General features: G+C 36.1%; 1 protein-coding gene across 1 annotated transcript in view; it reads left to right on the top strand.

The window, feature by feature from the left end:
• LOC306801488 (protein piccolo-like) overlaps positions 1–18,816 on the top strand; it is a 253,000-nt gene that overhangs the window by 220,396 nt on the left and 13,788 nt on the right. Inside the window, exons 11-16 of the mRNA XM_079304606.1 lie at positions 6,617–6,725; positions 7,342–7,409; positions 9,915–10,126; positions 14,975–15,025; positions 15,830–15,960; positions 17,426–17,452. Of these exons, the coding sequence (XP_079160732.1) occupies positions 6,617–6,725; positions 7,342–7,409; positions 9,915–10,126; positions 14,975–15,025; positions 15,830–15,960; positions 17,426–17,452 (598 nt within the window). The remainder of the gene's footprint in view (positions 1–6,616; positions 6,726–7,341; positions 7,410–9,914; positions 10,127–14,974; positions 15,026–15,829; positions 15,961–17,425; positions 17,453–18,816) is intronic.

The following is an 18,816-nucleotide window of genomic DNA, read 5'->3' as shown; positions in this document are numbered from 1 at the left end:
ACAGACTGGCATTTTAAGGTCTTCAGCCATTCTCATTAAGACTTGACTTTTTGCTTGAACAGTGGTGTCTGCTTACTGTGAGTCACAAAAACTTTCTGTTCTTGTTTCTATATGACCTTAAGCAGCATTGGCATGCCATGCATGACCATGGCCTTTGCTCATTCCTAGCACACTTTCAGTATTTAAATCAATTATTATCCTACTAATTCCATTATTTTCTGAATTGGCCTCTGTAGTCTCTAAGTGGTGACATTGCTGGAGACCAGCCTGGAATTCACTGAGCGAGGGTTAGATCCCCAGATCTGTGTGAGGAGACCCTCTTCAGGAAGCCAGCAGAGACTCAGTATGTTGGGGGTCCTCATTTAAGAGCAACTTTTCTTTGGCATTACTTCTTTTTCTGTTGTACTTTTCAAATATACCCATTCTCTCCCAAGCACCAGGACCTGTAGATGCAAGTGATATATCCAAAGAGCAAGAGATGCCAACTGCAGAGTCTACTTCTCACCCTCTGGGTTTGTAAGTTGACAGATGTGTGATAGTCTCAGAAATGTGCCTTTTGCACGATTTCAGAAGCTGATAGTATCTTTTGTTTCTCTACCTCATACCCCTGTGAGACACTGGAAAATGTTTCTGGGTTACTCTTTGTCCTTTCCTCCTTATCTCGGGGTCTTTGCCCTGTTCTTTATCTTCCTGCCAGTCTTTTTATAGTTTCAGGCTGCACTTTGATTTTGTCACTGCTTTGCTAAAGTTTGGTTCTGCCTCGTCTTTTTAAAGCTGCTTTTCCTTACCTGAGCAAAGTCTCCTGTGAAGCCACATTTTAATGAGTTAGGATCTTGATGACATGCTAACCTCTGTGCCATGAATCACTCTTTTCTTCCAGCAAAATTCTTCTGGAAGTTCCACATGCTTAAATTCCCCCTCATATTTCATTTATGGAATCATAGAATATAATCACTGAACATCCTGAGCTGGAAGGACCCAGAAGGATGATCAAGATATGCCTGTCCCTGCCCAGGGCAGTCCAAAGCCTCACACCAAGTGCCTCAGAGCCTTGTCCAAGTGCTCCTGGCAATCTTGCTGCTGTAACCCCTTACATGGGACGCCTGTTCCTTTTCCTAACATCCAGCCTAGCTCCTCTGACAGAGCCTCGTGCCATTTGCTATCAGTGGTCACCAGAGAGATCAGTACCTGCCCCTCCACTTCCCCTCGCGAAGGAGCTGTAGACCATGGCTGGGTCTCCCCTCAATCACCTTTTCTGTAGGCAGCACAAACCAAGTGACCCCAGACTCCCAATACTGTTGAAAATCTTTGAGAGAAGTCTCATGATGAGGATAGAACTGTGTTTTATATAGACTTTGTTTGACATGTTTACTGTCGTAATTTATATTCTTAGACAGAATATAAAGTAACTAATAAAGAGAGAATGATTTTTTAGGCATTAACTATAACATCCACAAGACTGTTTGTTTGCATCTCATGACTTGATTATTGCCTCTGCAAAGGAAAATTTCAAACCCAAATATCACTCAGTTCACAGATGTAACTGGGAGAAGAGTAACAGAACTGCATTTGTGTAAAGAATAAATTATTCCTCAAAAATGGAAATTTAAATAAACCTCCCTGAATTTGCAATCCACAATACAAATATATAATGCAGGCAGGAATATACTAGTCTAAATTCATATCTGGCTATAAACTCCCAGGAAAATAATGGTTTTAGCTATTTGCCATTAATGAAGGAGACAGCAAAGATAAATTTCTGCGGCCTTGTTGTTCACTGACCTTTAGGTGAATCTTAGGGTGACTTGGAATTAACAGACTTTTTCATTCTACTATATATTATTACATAATTTATAAAAATCTGAACTCATAGTAAACTTATTTTAAAAGTAGAGAGGTTTGTTGTACTTTTTTAACACAGCCTAAAAACGAAATATTTAAGATTTTCAAGTCAATTAGAGCATTTTACAGGAAACTCGTTTCTGTGGCAAAAATCATTATAATATTTTATATGATATTACTGAAAACAAAGTAAATACACTCTTCTCTGTAGCTTCAGTGAATACTATGCTGCAAAAAACCACACTTCCTTTTCTAAAACACTGAATAATTGCAATGCAGCACAACATTTTGTTCAGCATGAAAAAACTGATCATCTGTCTGCAACTGGAATGTAAACTAATTTTTGAGTATATACTAATGGTGAAAGAACTATAAACTTATAATTTATATTTTTTTCATAAAGAGTAAATCTAAGCTTCATTTGTCTTACCAGAACTTCAGTTATGTCACACAAATACAAGCAGATCACTTGTTGCTCTAGCATAGTTCAGACTGAAGGGTGATCTATGGAATCATGGGCCAGTACACATCTAAATCTGAAGACAGTGGTGGTGTGTATAGCTGCCAAAAAAATTCCAAGTGCACCTCAAATACAAGGTTGATTTGCTCTGGCCATACTTTAATAAATGTAATTTTATAGTAGTATAGCAGCCATGAGGCATAGTAGGGTTCATTATATAATTTCTACTAGATGAGTAACATATCCAGTTTTAAGAATCATGAGTGTTGTCTATATAATAATTATTGTAATAAGTGGAAAATAGTCATCCTGAGTGTGAATGACAAATGGAAGAGAAAGCTAAGGTGTCAACAGGAAATAATGAGTTTGGTGTGATTCATGCCCAGCAGTTTGGGTAAACACATTAACACATTGACTTTCATCAACCTATTTGGAGCCATCAAAAAGGCTTAGAAATAAAAGAAAAATAACTGGAGAGCATAGGCCATAAAGTAATTTTGTATTGAATGTCAGACTGCAAGTTTATATTGTTTCTCCTATTCTGAGTGCACATTTAAATTTTATAGCACTTTCTGGGATTTCAAAGTAACGTTTCTGAATTTTAATTCTTACCTATTATAGAAAGATACTAATATTCACATTTTACTGATTGAAATTGCTAGTCTCTAGAGTCCAATTTCATTTTCCTCTGTGAGCATTAGATCAGTGAAAAATACAATTCAAACTGACATGTTTATTATGCATATGAGTAAAGAATGCAAAATATGAAGAAGCAGAGAATTAACCCCAGTAGTCTGTGGGTATAACTGTGGTGCAACCAAAATCAGAGGTTGTTTTCTAAAGCTGTAATATTTAGATATTTTTAAATTCCAATAGGGCAACAGTTCTGAGACTGAAAATGAATGGAAAACTAAAAGGTTTTATACACAAGTAGAGTTGGAAATAATTAGAAACTCTTAATGACACAGGAAACAACAGTTTTTTCACTTCTTGGATGCCTTGATACTGAATAAGAGAGGCTGCAGTATAATAATGTATTCAAAGTGACTGAGATTAACTTCATAATAGTGTACATTGTGTTACATAGGGGAATAAAATTCAAGAGATGTTCAGTGGTTCAGTGTAATATTTCTGTATTTGAATCAACTATGTCAAGACTCATATTTAGAGAAATAAATCCTTGGGTGATTTTCAGATTCCTTTCAATTTCAACTTTAATCATGCAGCTAGCTTATCTATGAAAGATGAGTCTGAAGAGGAGAGAAAATATTAGAAATCATGTAAGATGGGTGAAAACTGAGATAAATATTGTGCCTTCCAGTTGACAAAAATGCTGATACAAAGACCTATTCTACCTGCATATTTTATAATTTGTTTTGGTGCTGTTTTATCAGTAGGAATGTTACATCTACAACCATGTTCAGTTAAACAGTACAGATTTATCAGCCAGGTGATGGAATGAAAGATATATTTATTGAGAGTGTGGGGAGCTGATATTGCTAAAAATAAGTTGTTGCTCACCAATAAAATAATAATGAAAGAAAGATGCTAGAAGAATGTATATATTTAGTTATCAGGGCAACTACTAGTACTTCCTCAGTCAACAGAGTTTCCATGGAGCAATGCAAGTATTCTCATTTTCCTAATTTTTTTGGAAATGTGACTATCATATTCTGAATGCAAAAGACCAGCAACAGAATGTGATTAGTTTTAGGAAAAAAAAATTATCTCAAGTCTCTTGTGACTTCTAATACTTTTTTTTTCTGTTTTTGTTAGACTTGCATTCCTTCTAAAGGTTTTCTTTGTAATGTTACCTTTTTTCTTTTTTCTTTTTTTTTTTTTTTAAACAAAATGTAGCAGTTACATGTTGAGAAAAATCAGCTTCTTGCCTACTTTTTTTTTTTTTGTCTAAGAGCCCAGGGCTATCAGTTGATCAGTTCAGTCGTGTTTAAATTGCTTGATTTTAAACATCAATGGATCCACAATAAAAAGAAAATACCCTTGTACTGACAGCTTAAATGAATCTCTGTGTTAGCTAAGTTGAAATTTCATTTTCTTTCAGATTTTTTCTTTGTTCATGTGTTTGTGGCCCTTCTGACTAAGTGAGTGACTGCAGTGCTGATGCTCACACTGTTGAAACTCTCACCAGTGGAAATCAGACTTGGTTAGAAAAATCCTGGCACTGCAGTGGCACTCAGTGAGCTCTTCCTGCTAGTCTTTTAAATTAAAGTGGGTTATTGATGATAGCCTTACTGCTCCCTTGGTTAATTTTTTTCTGAAGCCATACCAGCAGGCTGTGATTAACCCAGGACAGTAGCTCAAGAAGCTGATAGCAATTTGTTAATAAAGCTTTTCTACTTTTTTTTTTTAAATTTTTTTTTTTAATAAAAGGATGTTAACTGCTCTCTCAAATATCTAAATCTTTCAACTTTTGTTCTTGTTCCTTGCCACTACATGGAAGTGGTGGTTTCACTTGTCTTAATCATGAGGTTCATAATGTCATACATTACATCCTGTGCCATGATACCATTATGAGCGCACACATTAAAAAAATACAAAAATAACTCCAGTTCCTTCCTTTCTAGAAGCCTAAAGACCAAGCTCAAGATGTTATATTTGTATGACTGAAAATCAGGGGGAAATGATTTTGCTCATAATTACTGTTGCTTTATTCCAGAGGAACTTAGTTTAAAATCAGATCTGCTTTAACAAGCAAGATTGTGTTTTTGAATCATGGCTGATAAATGAAAAGGGCTAAATTTTAGGAAAAGTCAAATCTATTTTGACATTAGGCAGCTGGCTTTACTGCCTTCTGAGAATCACTTTTTATTCATTCTTCACAGTTTGTTTTTCTGTAAACTTCTACAAACAAAATTATAAATTCTGGCTGACAACAGTTATGAGCAATTGTAATATTTAAATACCTAATTCATGGAATCCTATGGAAAATTTTGGAATATAAATGTGTATATTTATTTCTTGTATCCTTTCATTGTCAAATAATTTAGTCTGATTTATTCCATGAAAATTTTTGTTTTATTTTATTCAGCAGCATGCCTTTTATATTAATTTATCTTTACATTTCACTTCATTATTTTTCCCATTTGTCATATGCAACAGCACAGGATTTTGAGATTAAAATATGACCCAGGTGAAGACTTGGTTTTATCTGTGTAAGTGGTAGCAAGCTAAGTGTTTGTGGTTTTCTTTGCTGTGTGAGTGATGTGGTTTTCAGATGTTTTCTAATGCATTGCTTTTAGTGGACTATTAATAATTCAGCATCTTGTCCCATTAGGCAATTTTTTTCCCACTAGAGACAGAAGCTTGGATTTTGACACTAGTACATTGGTGAGAAGTTAATCTGTCTGGAGTCATCCTTATGACTAATTAATTCAAAATACGAATTCTCAGAACATTAGTTGATAAGTCTCAGATATTAATCTAGGGTTTATTTTGTGTAGCACTTCACCTTAACCAAAAGATTTCTCATCTTGTCAGAATATACCTCACATGATTTATAGAGGGATTGACTCCGCAAATATTGAGCATAAAACTTCCTTTTACAGATACATTGAACCATACTAAATCTCCTGACTCAGGGACACTTGGAAGACAGATCAGATTAGATCAGTATTCAGTATTTTTCAGCCTAATTAAAATAATTCTGTTTATATCTTCCACAATGAATTATGTTCATCTGTTTTGTCAATTTTTCTTAAGAAAAGATGGAAGAGAAATTTAAACCTGAATACTACCAGGCTGATGTTTGAAATGTGGAGGCACATTTTTTTCATTAAAATTGGTTAATCCAACAGCCTTCATTTTTTTGTAAGTCACAAAGTAAAGAAAATGCATTTGAATTATCTAATCACATTCACAAATTAATTCCATTTTGAAGCTCAGCTTCTTAGCAGCAATTTGTCACTGTAGGAAACAATTCTCTCCCAAGACCATGGCTGGCCAGGAAATGTCTGATACATAGAATGCTTTGGTTTCTTGCCATGCTGGTAGGTGTGCATGTTTTTGATATTGGAAAATTTTTTTGATGTCATGCAACCCAGACTGTGGAGAGTGCATGTATACTTTGAATCAGAGAGAATTAATCTCCTGCCTTGTTTCAGCAGGTAAGTTATAGCTGAAGGGACAATAACATTCAACAGTCTAATATGTGTGAAGTGAAAATGTCTTGTGCCATTTGAACAACATTCACTGAATGTCACATCAAATTGTCCTGTCAAAGCAAGGCAAGAAAGACCTAAGTGATGCCTTTGTGAAAATCTGAGCCCTTGAACTCTTGCTGTTTTGCCTTCTTAGGAATGCAGGTGCTGGAATGGAATGGCATCCCCTTGACCGGGAAAACTTATGAAGAGGTCCAGAGCATTATTATTCAACAGAGTGGGGAAGCAGAAATATGTGTAAGACTGTGAGTTTTTCCCCATCTTTCTGTTTCCATTTCTTTTTGGCTTTTCATGGCTTTTGGTTTTTTTAATTTATTTATTTTTTGTTTTAATTTACAATTGTTAAGGTGGAACCTTTGTTAGCACAAAGCATCAATGTAATAATAAGCAAGAGTTCACTGTGACTGTGGGAGATCTTTTTGTTCTGTTTTTCTCTTAAAGTAAGAAGGAGAGACAAACTGAATTAGGTGCTAGTAATTATGCATTTATAAACAATGATAACTCCATTGTCAGGCCACAATCTCCTCTCATGACAACATACAGTTCACTGAATTTACTGGTGTTAGAAAAATAAGATAATTTAGTAATAACTTTTAGTGAAATCTCTATCCTTTAGATGGAAGCCATTTAAGCATCATGAGAAATGCATACACTTGCATTAAATCCATTAAAGATTTCACCTTAAAAGAAGCTTTTCTTCTCAGCTCTTTAACAGCATTGCAAATATATATCAACTAAGAAGGGACCATGCTTGGGAGCTGCTTTCTGTCATGAACCACTATTCATTTATCTACTTAATACAATAATGAGGGTATGAGGAAAGAGTTTCTTTTGTCTCAGGCTTCTAATTGCTTTCTTTAGGGACCTGAACATGCTCTCGGACTCTGAGAATCCCCAGCACCTGGAGCTGCATGAGCCAGTAAGGGCAGGTGAGAGACAAGAAGTTTTTTGATATTGTAGGGCTGGATAGCAACTGAAAATTGGATGTGATATAAGCTAGAACATTAGTACTGTAAGCTCTGGTGTTGCATCCCAAATATTGCCATGGATAGAAAGGGGCACACTTTATATGAAAAAGCAAGATGAGGGGATCAAAAGCACCCTAGATGAGTTTGCAAACACCAGTTGGGGCAGGGGTGTTGATCTGCTGGAGGATAGGAAGGCTCTGCAGAGGAATCTGGGCAGGCTGGATTGCTGGGCTGAGGCCAATTGCAGGAGATTCATCTAGTCACAATGTCAGCTCCTGCACCTGGGTCACAGCAACCACAGGCAGCCCTACAGGCTGGGGGCAGAGTGGCTGCTCAGAGGGAAAATACCTGTGAGTGCTGGGTACTGTAAAGTTTACATGTGATTTGTTGTTGTCCTCTTTCCTTCTGTTCCTCCTAATGTTTACTTTGCCCAGTCCCTGGGTTTGCACCTGTGTCAGTACCTGGCCAGTGAGCTGCTGGTGTCCCCAGGGCCTCATCTGCCATCTGTGTCCAAACCTTGCAGCACCCTGCTGTCACCCCAGGCCTCTGCTCCTATAAACTGCATTATTAATCTGGAGTCATAAATACTTCAGTCTGCACAGTGCAACTACAGCTGTGCCTTTCTATATCAAAATAATTAAGGATGGGCACTATAGCACACCACTTTGCAAGGTCAAGTGTAACTCACAAATTTAGGTCATAGCCATCCAGTCATTAGACAGTTGCTGTTGCAGCCAGAGAGGCTGAAACAAAGCTCCCAGCAAACTGCAGCAAGTCCAGATAACACACAGGTCCTAAGGCTATGTTCATAGAACCATAGAATTGTCAATGTTGGAAAAGACCTCAATGAAAATACTTGTTATCTTCATACAAGGTTTGTGGCCTGCTATAAGTGATGAAAAAACAATATTTACTGGATACAGAGATGCAATAGCAAGTAGTCAGTTTTGTTATGAGTTCTAAAATGATAGTGCTTTTGGGGGGATTTCCTGCTGTTCAATCAATACTACAACTGCAGGCTTCAGTCATTTTATCAGTCATATCCAAGCCAACTTTGAATCAACATCCACAATCATACTAGTAATGCAGCCCCTCAGCAAGCTCAGTGCAGATTGAGATTGCTTCATTCACCATTCTGTGGGTCTACTCTGTGTTCTGTGGTTTTGTGGATGCTCTTTTATCAATCAGTACCTAAATTATCTGGATTGAATCCTCCATTTTCTAATCAGGGAAAATTTCCTAGCTATTAATATACCATCAACTTACCTTTAGTTGAAAATTGATGCTATCGATAGTAATTGAAAACAAAGACTAAGTATGACAGAGTTTTGAAGCAGAACTACACACATTGTTTTGATTTGTGGGCAGATCAAAACCCCAAAAGCATTGAAAGACACTAAAGTCAGTTTTAAAAAAGGAAAAAAAGCTAGATTAAACAGCTTTTCATTAATAAAGATGAATTAATAAAAATGAGAAGGAACAGAAATAAAAGAAAATTGTTCCATTCTTGCAGGCATGCTTCCACCTAGTCTGGCAATCTTCTAGTGGTTTCTAAGTTGGAACTCTGTAGAGTTCTTGCCATTACCTCTGAGGTTTGGCAGACTATGCTTTAGAAAGGAGCAATCTCCATTTTCTCTGAAAGAAAAATGAATTAGCCAAGCAGGGAGGATAAGGCTAAAATTTGTTTTAAACCTCTCATACTTCTGAGAACCTGGGAACCAAGGTGTGCCTAGCATCCTTTAATTCTATTCATTCTAGCATATATGAAAGCGTATGTATTGCTTGACTTTTCTGTGTTAAATAGAAATTGCTATCTCCAAGGGTAAATTCCTCCCACTCATTCCTGGGCAGCAGGGAGGGCAATCAGACTCCTACTACAGACACCTCACAAAAGTGTGAATAATAAGGAAAGATGAATCAGGGCTTCTGGCCTTCATTTGTTTGCATTTTTCTTCTTTGATTAATTTGTGGTAGTAAATTTTTGGGGCTTTTTCCTCTTTATTTTTGTATAAGTTATCTCAGGAACAGTCCTGTTCAATGTCAAGTTAATTTTAAAAAAGTTGAAATGAGATCTAAACCTTTTACAAGAAAGCTCAGATACTTAGTGAAACTGGACCAGTTCTAAACAATGAGTGATAGCACAGGCCAGGCTTTAAAACTGTAGTTTGCTCCAGTTTGATTCAACATGATCAGCAAAGCCTGTTTTTCTTCCCCTAGAAGTACCTCCTCATAAACTTTTCTAGGTAAAGAGCACTAGTTAGTAGCAGTACCAGAGAAAGATTGGAATTGAGATGTTGGTATTGTGGGAGAAATGTCTATTTTTCATAGCATGCCTTTTGCATCTTCAAAGTATACAAGCAGATGACATGGACACTTGTAAGGATTGCATGCTGTCCCTGTGCCATGGCAAGATGGATTTGGGTGTGCTGGCAGTTACCAAAACCAATCTCTCTTGCTTTAATCCAGTAGATAAAGCCAAGTCCCCAGGGGTGGATCCCAAGCAGCTGGCTGCAGAGCTCCAAAAGGTTTCTCTACAGCAGTCGCCTCTGGTTGCTTCTTCAGGAGTGGAAAAGGGATCTCATGTCCACTCTGGAACCACTTCTGCCACCTCCAGTGCTGTTCCTAGCCCTGGTCAGCCTGGTTCTCCCTCAGTGAGCAAAAAGCGGCACAGCAGCAAGGTAAGAAATTTCCAAGTTACAGAGCAAAAACATTTTGATGACAGGAGGAGATTTGTTTGCCTTCTTTAGTGCAGCAAGAAATCCCAGCACATCTTGGAAAACTCATTTCCTGGATAACAATGAATATTACTGTTAAGATATTAAATCTGGATGTAAAGAAAGATTACATTATTTATCCAAGATATTTATTCCTCTCTTTCTTTTTGAAACTTAATATTTTTTAAACAAAATAACTGCCCTTTACAGTCTTTGTTGCTCTTGCTTTTTAAGTGCATCCTACATGATAGTGAGGTACTATTTTCACTAAAGAAGCTGATAGTGCCAAGACCATAATTTCCCTCTCTGTACTAAACTATTTCTTGAAGTACTACAAATTATGAATAACCATAGCAATAGTAAGTAAGTCTCTGAAAGTAAGTTTCTGAGAAAGAAAAATAGAAAACAAAATTTAGCATTAAAATTGTGTTTTGTCACTAGCTAATTCCTGTGTCCTTGCCAAGCATAATTTCTCATTTTCTTTGCCACATCCTGTCCATTCCTCAGCTGAAGTTCTTCTTGTGCATCGCACACCTAAAATGGGAAGAGTGGGAATTTAGTAGCATTTTTTCACAGTCAAAACTGAGAACTAGATCATAAAGTCATCTGTCATATTTTTTCATTTTGTGTCAAAAAAGTCAAGACTTGAAGTAAAACTCAGTACTGTGAAGACTGTATTTGCTTAAGCAATTTGCAAGAGTGCTGATTGCTATCCTGAATATCCAGCTTCTGACACACTTACAATGCTTCACATTATAAAACAAAGTGTTTTCTAAACATTTATTACTCTGCAATTTTATTCCTTTTTGGGACTGTCAGATTCCTACTGTGTTATAGCTCTGTTTGTATTTTTGGGCTTATGGAACTATGCCTCCAATTTGAACAGATGAGTTAGCTACTGCACAAACCAGAACAGCAAATAGCGTCTGCTCATTTCAGACAGTTCTTCATTAAGCCAACATAACTTTCATGTGAGTGGAAACACAAAAATCTTCTTCATCCAGCAATCTAGTAAAAACTGATTGATCACTTTAGTTTGGATAGTAATTCTGTCTTGCCACAATGCCCATAGACTTTCTGCAAACTAATTCAGATCTGTGATAGCAATGTTAAATTCTTATACCAGTATTTACTGGATCTAATTTCAGAGATGTGGCAGAGTTGCTTAATCCTTAGGTCAACAGTTAGATTCACTACAGCATACTCTGGATTTTGTATACATTTACATATGAACTAGTTTGCCATGTGCATGTTTTTTGCCACTGAGAATAATACTGAAGTACAGTTCCTGAGGCTGGGTGAAACCTGCCATCACAGAGCAGGCACTGCATGCAGAGAGCAGGGCTCTTAGTGCACGTGCCACCATCTACTCTGAAAAGTAGATCTCACATTTGGTGACACGAATCACACTCCTAAATTCAGTGTGTGGAGATCCATAAGTCCTTGCTGTGCAGTATCCTGGAGAGGTGCCCCATTCTGCCCACTTGAGGAGATTGGGTTTCCAGCTTTGGCGCTGGAGCAAGTCACCTAAAGATAGATGCATAAATTTAATTTCCTGCTTCACAAAGGATTTGGGATTCTTATATGAAAATTCAGCTGTAGGCTTATAAGGATTAAATAAAAAAAATATTAGAACTAATGCCTTTATGTAGGCAATGCAAAAGTCAGAACTAGTCAGGTAAATATTTTTAACATTCTTTGCTTATTTGTGAAAATCATGTTGAGAGGCATTTCTTTCATAACAAGCATGGCTCTTGTTGACTTGCATAGTTTCTGTTCATTGACTTCAGGCCAAATTTATAATGGTGTTGGGCTCTGTTAGAAGAGAAAGCTTATCCTTTCTGGATCTGCTCTCTGCCTTGGGCTGACAGCATTTCTAGGCAGGCTGCAGCCATGCCAAAGCATCATGACAGACTAAATATCCAAACTGCCTAGATCTTGTTTTTGCAACTGCTTTTATTTTTAGCAAGTACTTTTTAAAAGATTTTGAATAGAATATACACTCTAGAAATGTTGCAATCTCTCTCATATTCTGCAGTGCCAATGTTCCCATATTTAATGTTACTACAGAAGGTGATAGTGCTCAGTGCATCAAAGCCTGGCATTAATCAGTTTCACCTCATGGTCATCACAACCTGCATGAGGTGTGATGGCCTTACAAAACACCATCCCTTACACAGGCTGTGTGAGTGCATGTGGGAGTATAACAAATAATGAGACTGAAATTAGATTAGCCATCACAGGAGAGATTTAACCCTTGGAAGCCTTGAGCTGACAATATCTTGTGCAGAACTTGTTTCTTTCATAGTGTAAATGCACAATCATTCTGTGGAGAAGATTACATCCAAGATATAAATGACCTATAGAAACATTTAATATGATAAATGTGTTGCTTTTTCTTCTAAATCCAAAGATCCTTTAGCTCCTAAAAGTCAACTGTGTAATACTTTCTGTCTTTACAAATTAATCCTCACTGAGGCCACGATAAAGAAATATAGTTATTTGCATCTCTACCTCTCAATACAGCAGATTCAAAGGTGGCCCAGCTCTGAGCTGGGGGTTAGACAAGATGGCCTTGAGAGGTCTGTTTCAGCCTAAATTATTATTTCTTTAAAATATATGGACAATTCTTCGTGTTCAGTTTTAGATCTTCTGACACCAGAGAAAACAGAATATTTAATGTATTGAATCATAGTCTTGTAAATGATACAGAGATTCAACAATCATATAGAAACATAAAAGTGTACATTTATTTTTAAAGACTCCACTTTACAAACTATACCTTAACCAACTTTGGAAGTCTCAATGCAAATTCATCATGCCCATTCCCTTCTCTATGACATCCTGCTACATTGTCCATACTCATACATTCCATATTACATGACACTGAGAGTGAACAAACTCTATTCTTGCTATTCCAACTCATGAAAAATGAGAACATTTAGACTATCTGGTAGTGATTTTGTAGTTCCATGATAATTTTGGTATTGTCAGTATTATAAGTGCTAGTATAGCCAGAGATCATAACTACTAAGTATAATAAAATCCATTTGTAGAGGTAAAGTAGGAGAAATATAAGCCATTTATACCCTATTTTGAAAAATTGCATGATGCTCAGGCAGCTCCCTGTCTTTGGCAAAAGAAGTGAAATTCACTCTGAATAGTTTTGTCAAGGACCTAACAAGTTTTAGAAGTATTTTGCTATCACTCTAAAATTTCATTTCAGATTCAGAACATTTTATAGACTACTGATGATTTATTTTAGCTGTTGGATGGATTAAACTTCTTTTAAAACTTTGTAAGATACCAATAGAAGCTGATTATAAAATTTTTCATAAGAACTACTTTTCAGATGCAAATGCATTTACATACAAATAAATTTGGGGGCTTGTTTTTGTTTTTGCTTTTGTTTTTTTGTTTTGTTTTTTTCCTGGTAAAGCTTTTGCTGACAAGGAAACAGAAGGTAAAGCAGTAAACCAAACAAGAATAAGGCAACACAAGACAGTGAATATATCAATATAACAGGCAGATTTGGGCTAGTTTTCTCCTGTTTTTATTGTGATAGTGTTTAGTTGGGATTTTTCTGGTTATTTCTCATCTGTGGATCTGACTGACTGAGAGGATGTTTCTTCAATACAAACCTGCAAAGGGCAGTGAATCACCTTAACTTCATTCTGTGTTGCAGGAAATGTGGGCACTTCATTGGCCTAATTTAAAGCAGCTGATGAGCTAAAAGAGCCTTGAAGGGTTTTCTTGGAGTGTAGGGCAGCACAAAAGAGGCAGGCATGTTTTACTCTTCTCAGAAAGTGATAGAAATACAAGTTATATGGAATAACATCAGGCAGCTGCTCACATCTGGAGGAATAGAAAATGATGGCTTCCAGATCAGTCTCCAGAGAAGAGTAATTTTGTCCTTGTTTGCGTCTTTTATTTTCTGCTGCATCAACCAGGGAAACAGATATGGAGAGAATGCAGAAATATTTAAATCTTACCACTGAAACAGAGCTTTCTTGGTTGACTGATGGATTGCAGATTAGGGGTTGTTCCAGAGTGGCTCAAGGCCACCAACATTTAACAAAACAGCATATTTTTATGAGTTTAGGATTCTAATCAAGTGATGATATTATTTTCTACCAACAAACAGGAGGAAAAAAAAAGGCAGAGAGAAACATTTATTGATTTTTTTCAAAACTCTGAACAAGTTTTATGATAAAGGAGAGAAGAAAGTGAGGACAGAAAATTCAAATTTCGTGTCACCAAAAGTGTGGGGAGGAATTTGAAGATTAAATGTTGTAGCTGAATTGACTATCAGAAAACACAGAATAAAGTGAAGGACATTATATGTGGTTTTCAAATTGTTTAATCCATTTATACACATCACTTAATTTTAGTACCATTTCCACTCTTTCTACCCACTTTCACCTAAATTCAGTTTAAATTAGAGGAACTTCTGCCTCTCCCTACATTTCTCATATTGACAGAAATATACAGCTGTGCTTATTTGGCATGGTTCTTTCTCTTGGCAGCATTCATGTTTGTTAGACAGGGTTAAATGCTGTGTGTTTTTTTCTCCCCGTGCCTCCTTATCTGCTCAGACTGTAAAGATTTGGTGTTGAAATTGTTTTATTCTGTACCTGCATAAAGGCTGATCAAAATGGCTGGGATGGACTTTAAGTGCTGCTGAAATACATAGCCATTGGTTTTGACTGTAACAACTGGAGGGTGTTTTTAAAATTTTATAGCAATACAGCAGTATAAACCAACCTCTTAACAAAGTTAACTTTGAAAATCTGTGTGTTTTTAATCTGGCAGCCCACAGAAACTACGAAGTCTGCTTCCCATCCAATCACTGGAGAAATACAGGTAAATATGAAGTTTTTGCTGCATAAAATGCTGTTTATGCTGTCTTTTTCTGTGAAAATTTTGCAGAAAACTATCTCCATCAATTTAGTTCTTATTCAACTCCAGACCCTTAAAATTTCACTAATGTAAGTCAGTGCTTTATTTCTGTATCCGTCTTTAACACTGGATTATTAAATACAGCCAGAGGAATGGAAAATGCTGCTGTTCCCAAAGGGACTAAAATGATAGTTAAATTCAGTCTAACCCTTAATGCTGTGGGTTTCTTATAGTGGAGTGTATTTATTTCCATGCCATACCAAGTTTAAGGTATCCCTTAAGTAAATTGCCTTTAGATTTTTAAAGCACTCAAAAAGAGCACAGCAGAACAACTGAAGTCTAACTTCTTATATATTTCTGTTTGGGTTTTTTTTTCCCTCCTTGATTAATATCTCTCTTTTTTATTAGTACTAAGAGTCTTTCCATAGTATTATAACATCCTTGTCAGACTTGGCCTCCAGGTAGATAGGATGTGTGTAATTAACACTCAATAAACAGGCTATTGTTCAGAATAATATCAAGGGTTCAAATTTCCTTTGCTTTTTCCTGACTGGAATATGGGATTTTCCCTTTTTTTCAAGCTCCAATGTGATGCTCTAGCATCTCATTCTAGTCAGGAAAGAGAGAGACAGAAACTTCTGAAATGTGTTTATTTGGAGGGACCACAGAGATCTAAATCTCATTTCATTTAAAGGGTTTAGGAGATATTGAATCATTCAGCAAGTAAAAGTAACAAATAACCCTACTGTGTTTTAATGCATTCACTAGCTTCAAATCAACTATGACAAACACCTTGGCAACCTTATCATCCACATCCTTCAGGCAAGAAACCTTGCTCCCAGAGACAACAACGGCTATTCGGACCCCTTTGTTAAAGTTTATCTTCTTCCAGGGAGAGGGTAAGTGTAGGACAAATTTTAACCTGAGCTTTCTTTCAATTTAGGTTTGCTACATGTCATTAATAAACAGAAGAGTTATTGCTAGAGAAAATCCAGGTGCAACACCAGCAAAAATGGTGGATTTTTAATACAGAGTCAGATCCTATTCCCAGGAGACTGTATACACTTTGCTAATGACCTTAGGAGCTGTGTATTCCTGTAGATATAGGGGGATTTTTTTGTATTTCCTTTTTAAAATTATAATACATGTAAAAATACTTAAAATAACCACAGTCCTAATGGAAATGTACTAAATAGATACAATACTTTCTGTAATACAAAAAGCTGCATGGTTGCTTCTGCTCAAGAGAATCTGAATTTAGGATTGATTTGCAAACAAGCAAAATTAAAGTACCAGTGATAGATTTAAGTTTGTAGTATAATACAAAAGCCAAGAAATACTGATCAGAAAGAAATGTTTCCATATGTATTTTATGGCACTTTTTTTTAAGACTGAAGATATGTTTTTAGAAATACTGCTAATTTTGTACCTAATGACTATACCAGTCACTAATCAATTTTTCCCAGATTATTGATTGTTTTGACTCTGTAATTACAAATAACTTACTATTACTTCCTTTAAAAAATATGTTTCTGTATCAGTAATATTGTAGCTATTTTTGATCTAGTGGATCAAACTCTATATTGTAAAACAGGTTCCTGCAAACTTCCCTACTTGTGTGATAATACTCATTCTAAGAGACTTTTAAGATAGAACAATGCAAATAAAAATCTGTATTTCTGTTCCACTCAAACTGACAGGAAAGTGGATGCTCAGGTAACGGTTCACATTTGGCATATGGGCAAGCACCACTGAATGCATGAGTGGTGCAAATAAAGCCATGCACTTTCTGTTGTGGCTTGCTAATTCCAGCTAAACAGTATTCAATATTGTTCAGTAGGACTGGACCCAAAACTATTACTGAATGTAAGGGGAAGAGGTGCTAGAGCTTGAGAGATTTTTTAAATGCACCTAAGACTTGTAAAATGTTTGTCAAATCAATCTTGGTGGGAATTTTGCAGGTACATTCACTGATATGGAAATAATGCTTTGAACTAAAGGCATGTTCATCCTATAATGTATCAGTTTAAACTTGTTTCCAAGCAACAAAGCATTTGATTTCAGTTTTGTTTGGGTTTATTATTTTAAAACATGCCACTGTTACAGTTTTGCATGTAACTTCAGGGAATAATGAAAATGAAGATCTTCTTAAGAGTCCCAGACTTGTTTCTGAAAGTGAAAACTTGGGTTGCTACTGAATAACTTTTACAGTTCAGTCCATGCTAGACTTCTTCCTAATGCCTCTATTTCCTGTGATTCTGAACTAGAACCTACCCTTTATTCATGTTTTCTTCTATCTCTGTTCTCATTTTCTCTTGTGCTGCTTCCTCTGTGTTCCTAACTCTGTAAATTCTGGACGTGCAGACAAGTCATGGTTGTCCAAAATGCCAGGTAGAGTGTATTATCTTCCAACTTTATTCTTTCATTTTTTGTGTGCATGAATGAGACAATAAGCCCATACATTGAACTACAGATTTCTCCTGAGTTCTGATGGCATGAAACTGTGGTATGATTTTGGTTTTCATTTACTAATTAGGTCATTTCCAGGAGCTGGAATCAAGTAGTTAATGCTCCTTGGTGCAGACTTATTCTAAGGCCAAACTCTGACAACAAGCAAAATGTCTTTTGAATTCTGGAAGAATTTAGTTCATAGATATCTAAGACTTCCTTCTCACTCACTGAAAGTTGAAAAATAACTGTGAACCTGTATCAAGATTTTTAATGGTGTTACTGCCGAGAGAAACAGTTTCTGTTTGGTAAAGAAATAGAATATTTTTCTCTATTTGCCTTGCACAGTGTATAGGTATTAAAGCCAGATATAATTCTAGATATCTGCCCAGATGGACAATTAAATCTACTTGACCACATAAATGGTTATTTGTGGTAAACAAACTTAAAATTTTATTATTGAAATTAGGAGTGCTTTGTTTGTCCTGGAAACATCTCAAGATAAGCTAATATCAGCCCAGGCCAAGCACATAGGAAATATTTCAACCCCAATTTAAAGTTTGTTTAAAAGTAATACCCTGCCTAAACAAGTGAGCAGATTAATTCCAATAGACAGATTCCTATAATGTCTCTTTTTTAATTACTAAAATTGTTTAATAAACGTGCTAAAATTGCACATTTTATATGCGTATTTTATTACACTTTTAAAAACAGTTATTCTATTGTGCTTTTTTATTGTACTCAACATATTGTATTATATATTAATAAATTATAATTAAGGAATCAGAGAGAAAATATATATACAAGAGATATGCAGTTTGTATCCTTTCACAAAATATACTCTTTGAATTTCAAAAGCAAATTATTTCATATTAAGTGACCTACCAGTGACTGGTTTAATTAATACATTTTATTAAAGCATCTTCATCTGTTAATCTGGTAATTGTTAATCTGTTAATTGTTGATGGGAAGGTGCATCAGGGGCATGAATTTACTGTGTTTGTCAGACCCTTCCCTTCAGAGGCCTAGAAAGCTTCATCTGCCATCCATCTTAGCCTGGTTCTGCCCTTCCCCATACAGACCATAGATTGCATGGATGTGGGCTCAGCTCACCCTTTCATTTACATCCAAATATTCCATGGACTTCACTGGAAATACTCCAGAGCTGCCATGTTAACAACAATTTCATCTTTTGCAAACTCTGGAGCTCAACATTGCATGAATCACCATCTCACATACTTCAAAAAAGAATCAGAAACTTTGAAAAGGTGATGAAATTCTACTGTTCCAAATGGAGATCTAAGGAA

The sequence above is a fragment of the Erithacus rubecula genome, assembly GCF_903797595.1.
Source record: "Erithacus rubecula genome assembly, chromosome: 4".
In the NCBI taxonomy this organism is placed as follows: domain Eukaryota; kingdom Metazoa; phylum Chordata; class Aves; order Passeriformes; family Muscicapidae; genus Erithacus; species Erithacus rubecula.
The sequence above is the reverse complement of the archived record's forward strand: the minus strand, read 5'-3'. Positions and strand labels throughout refer to the sequence as shown.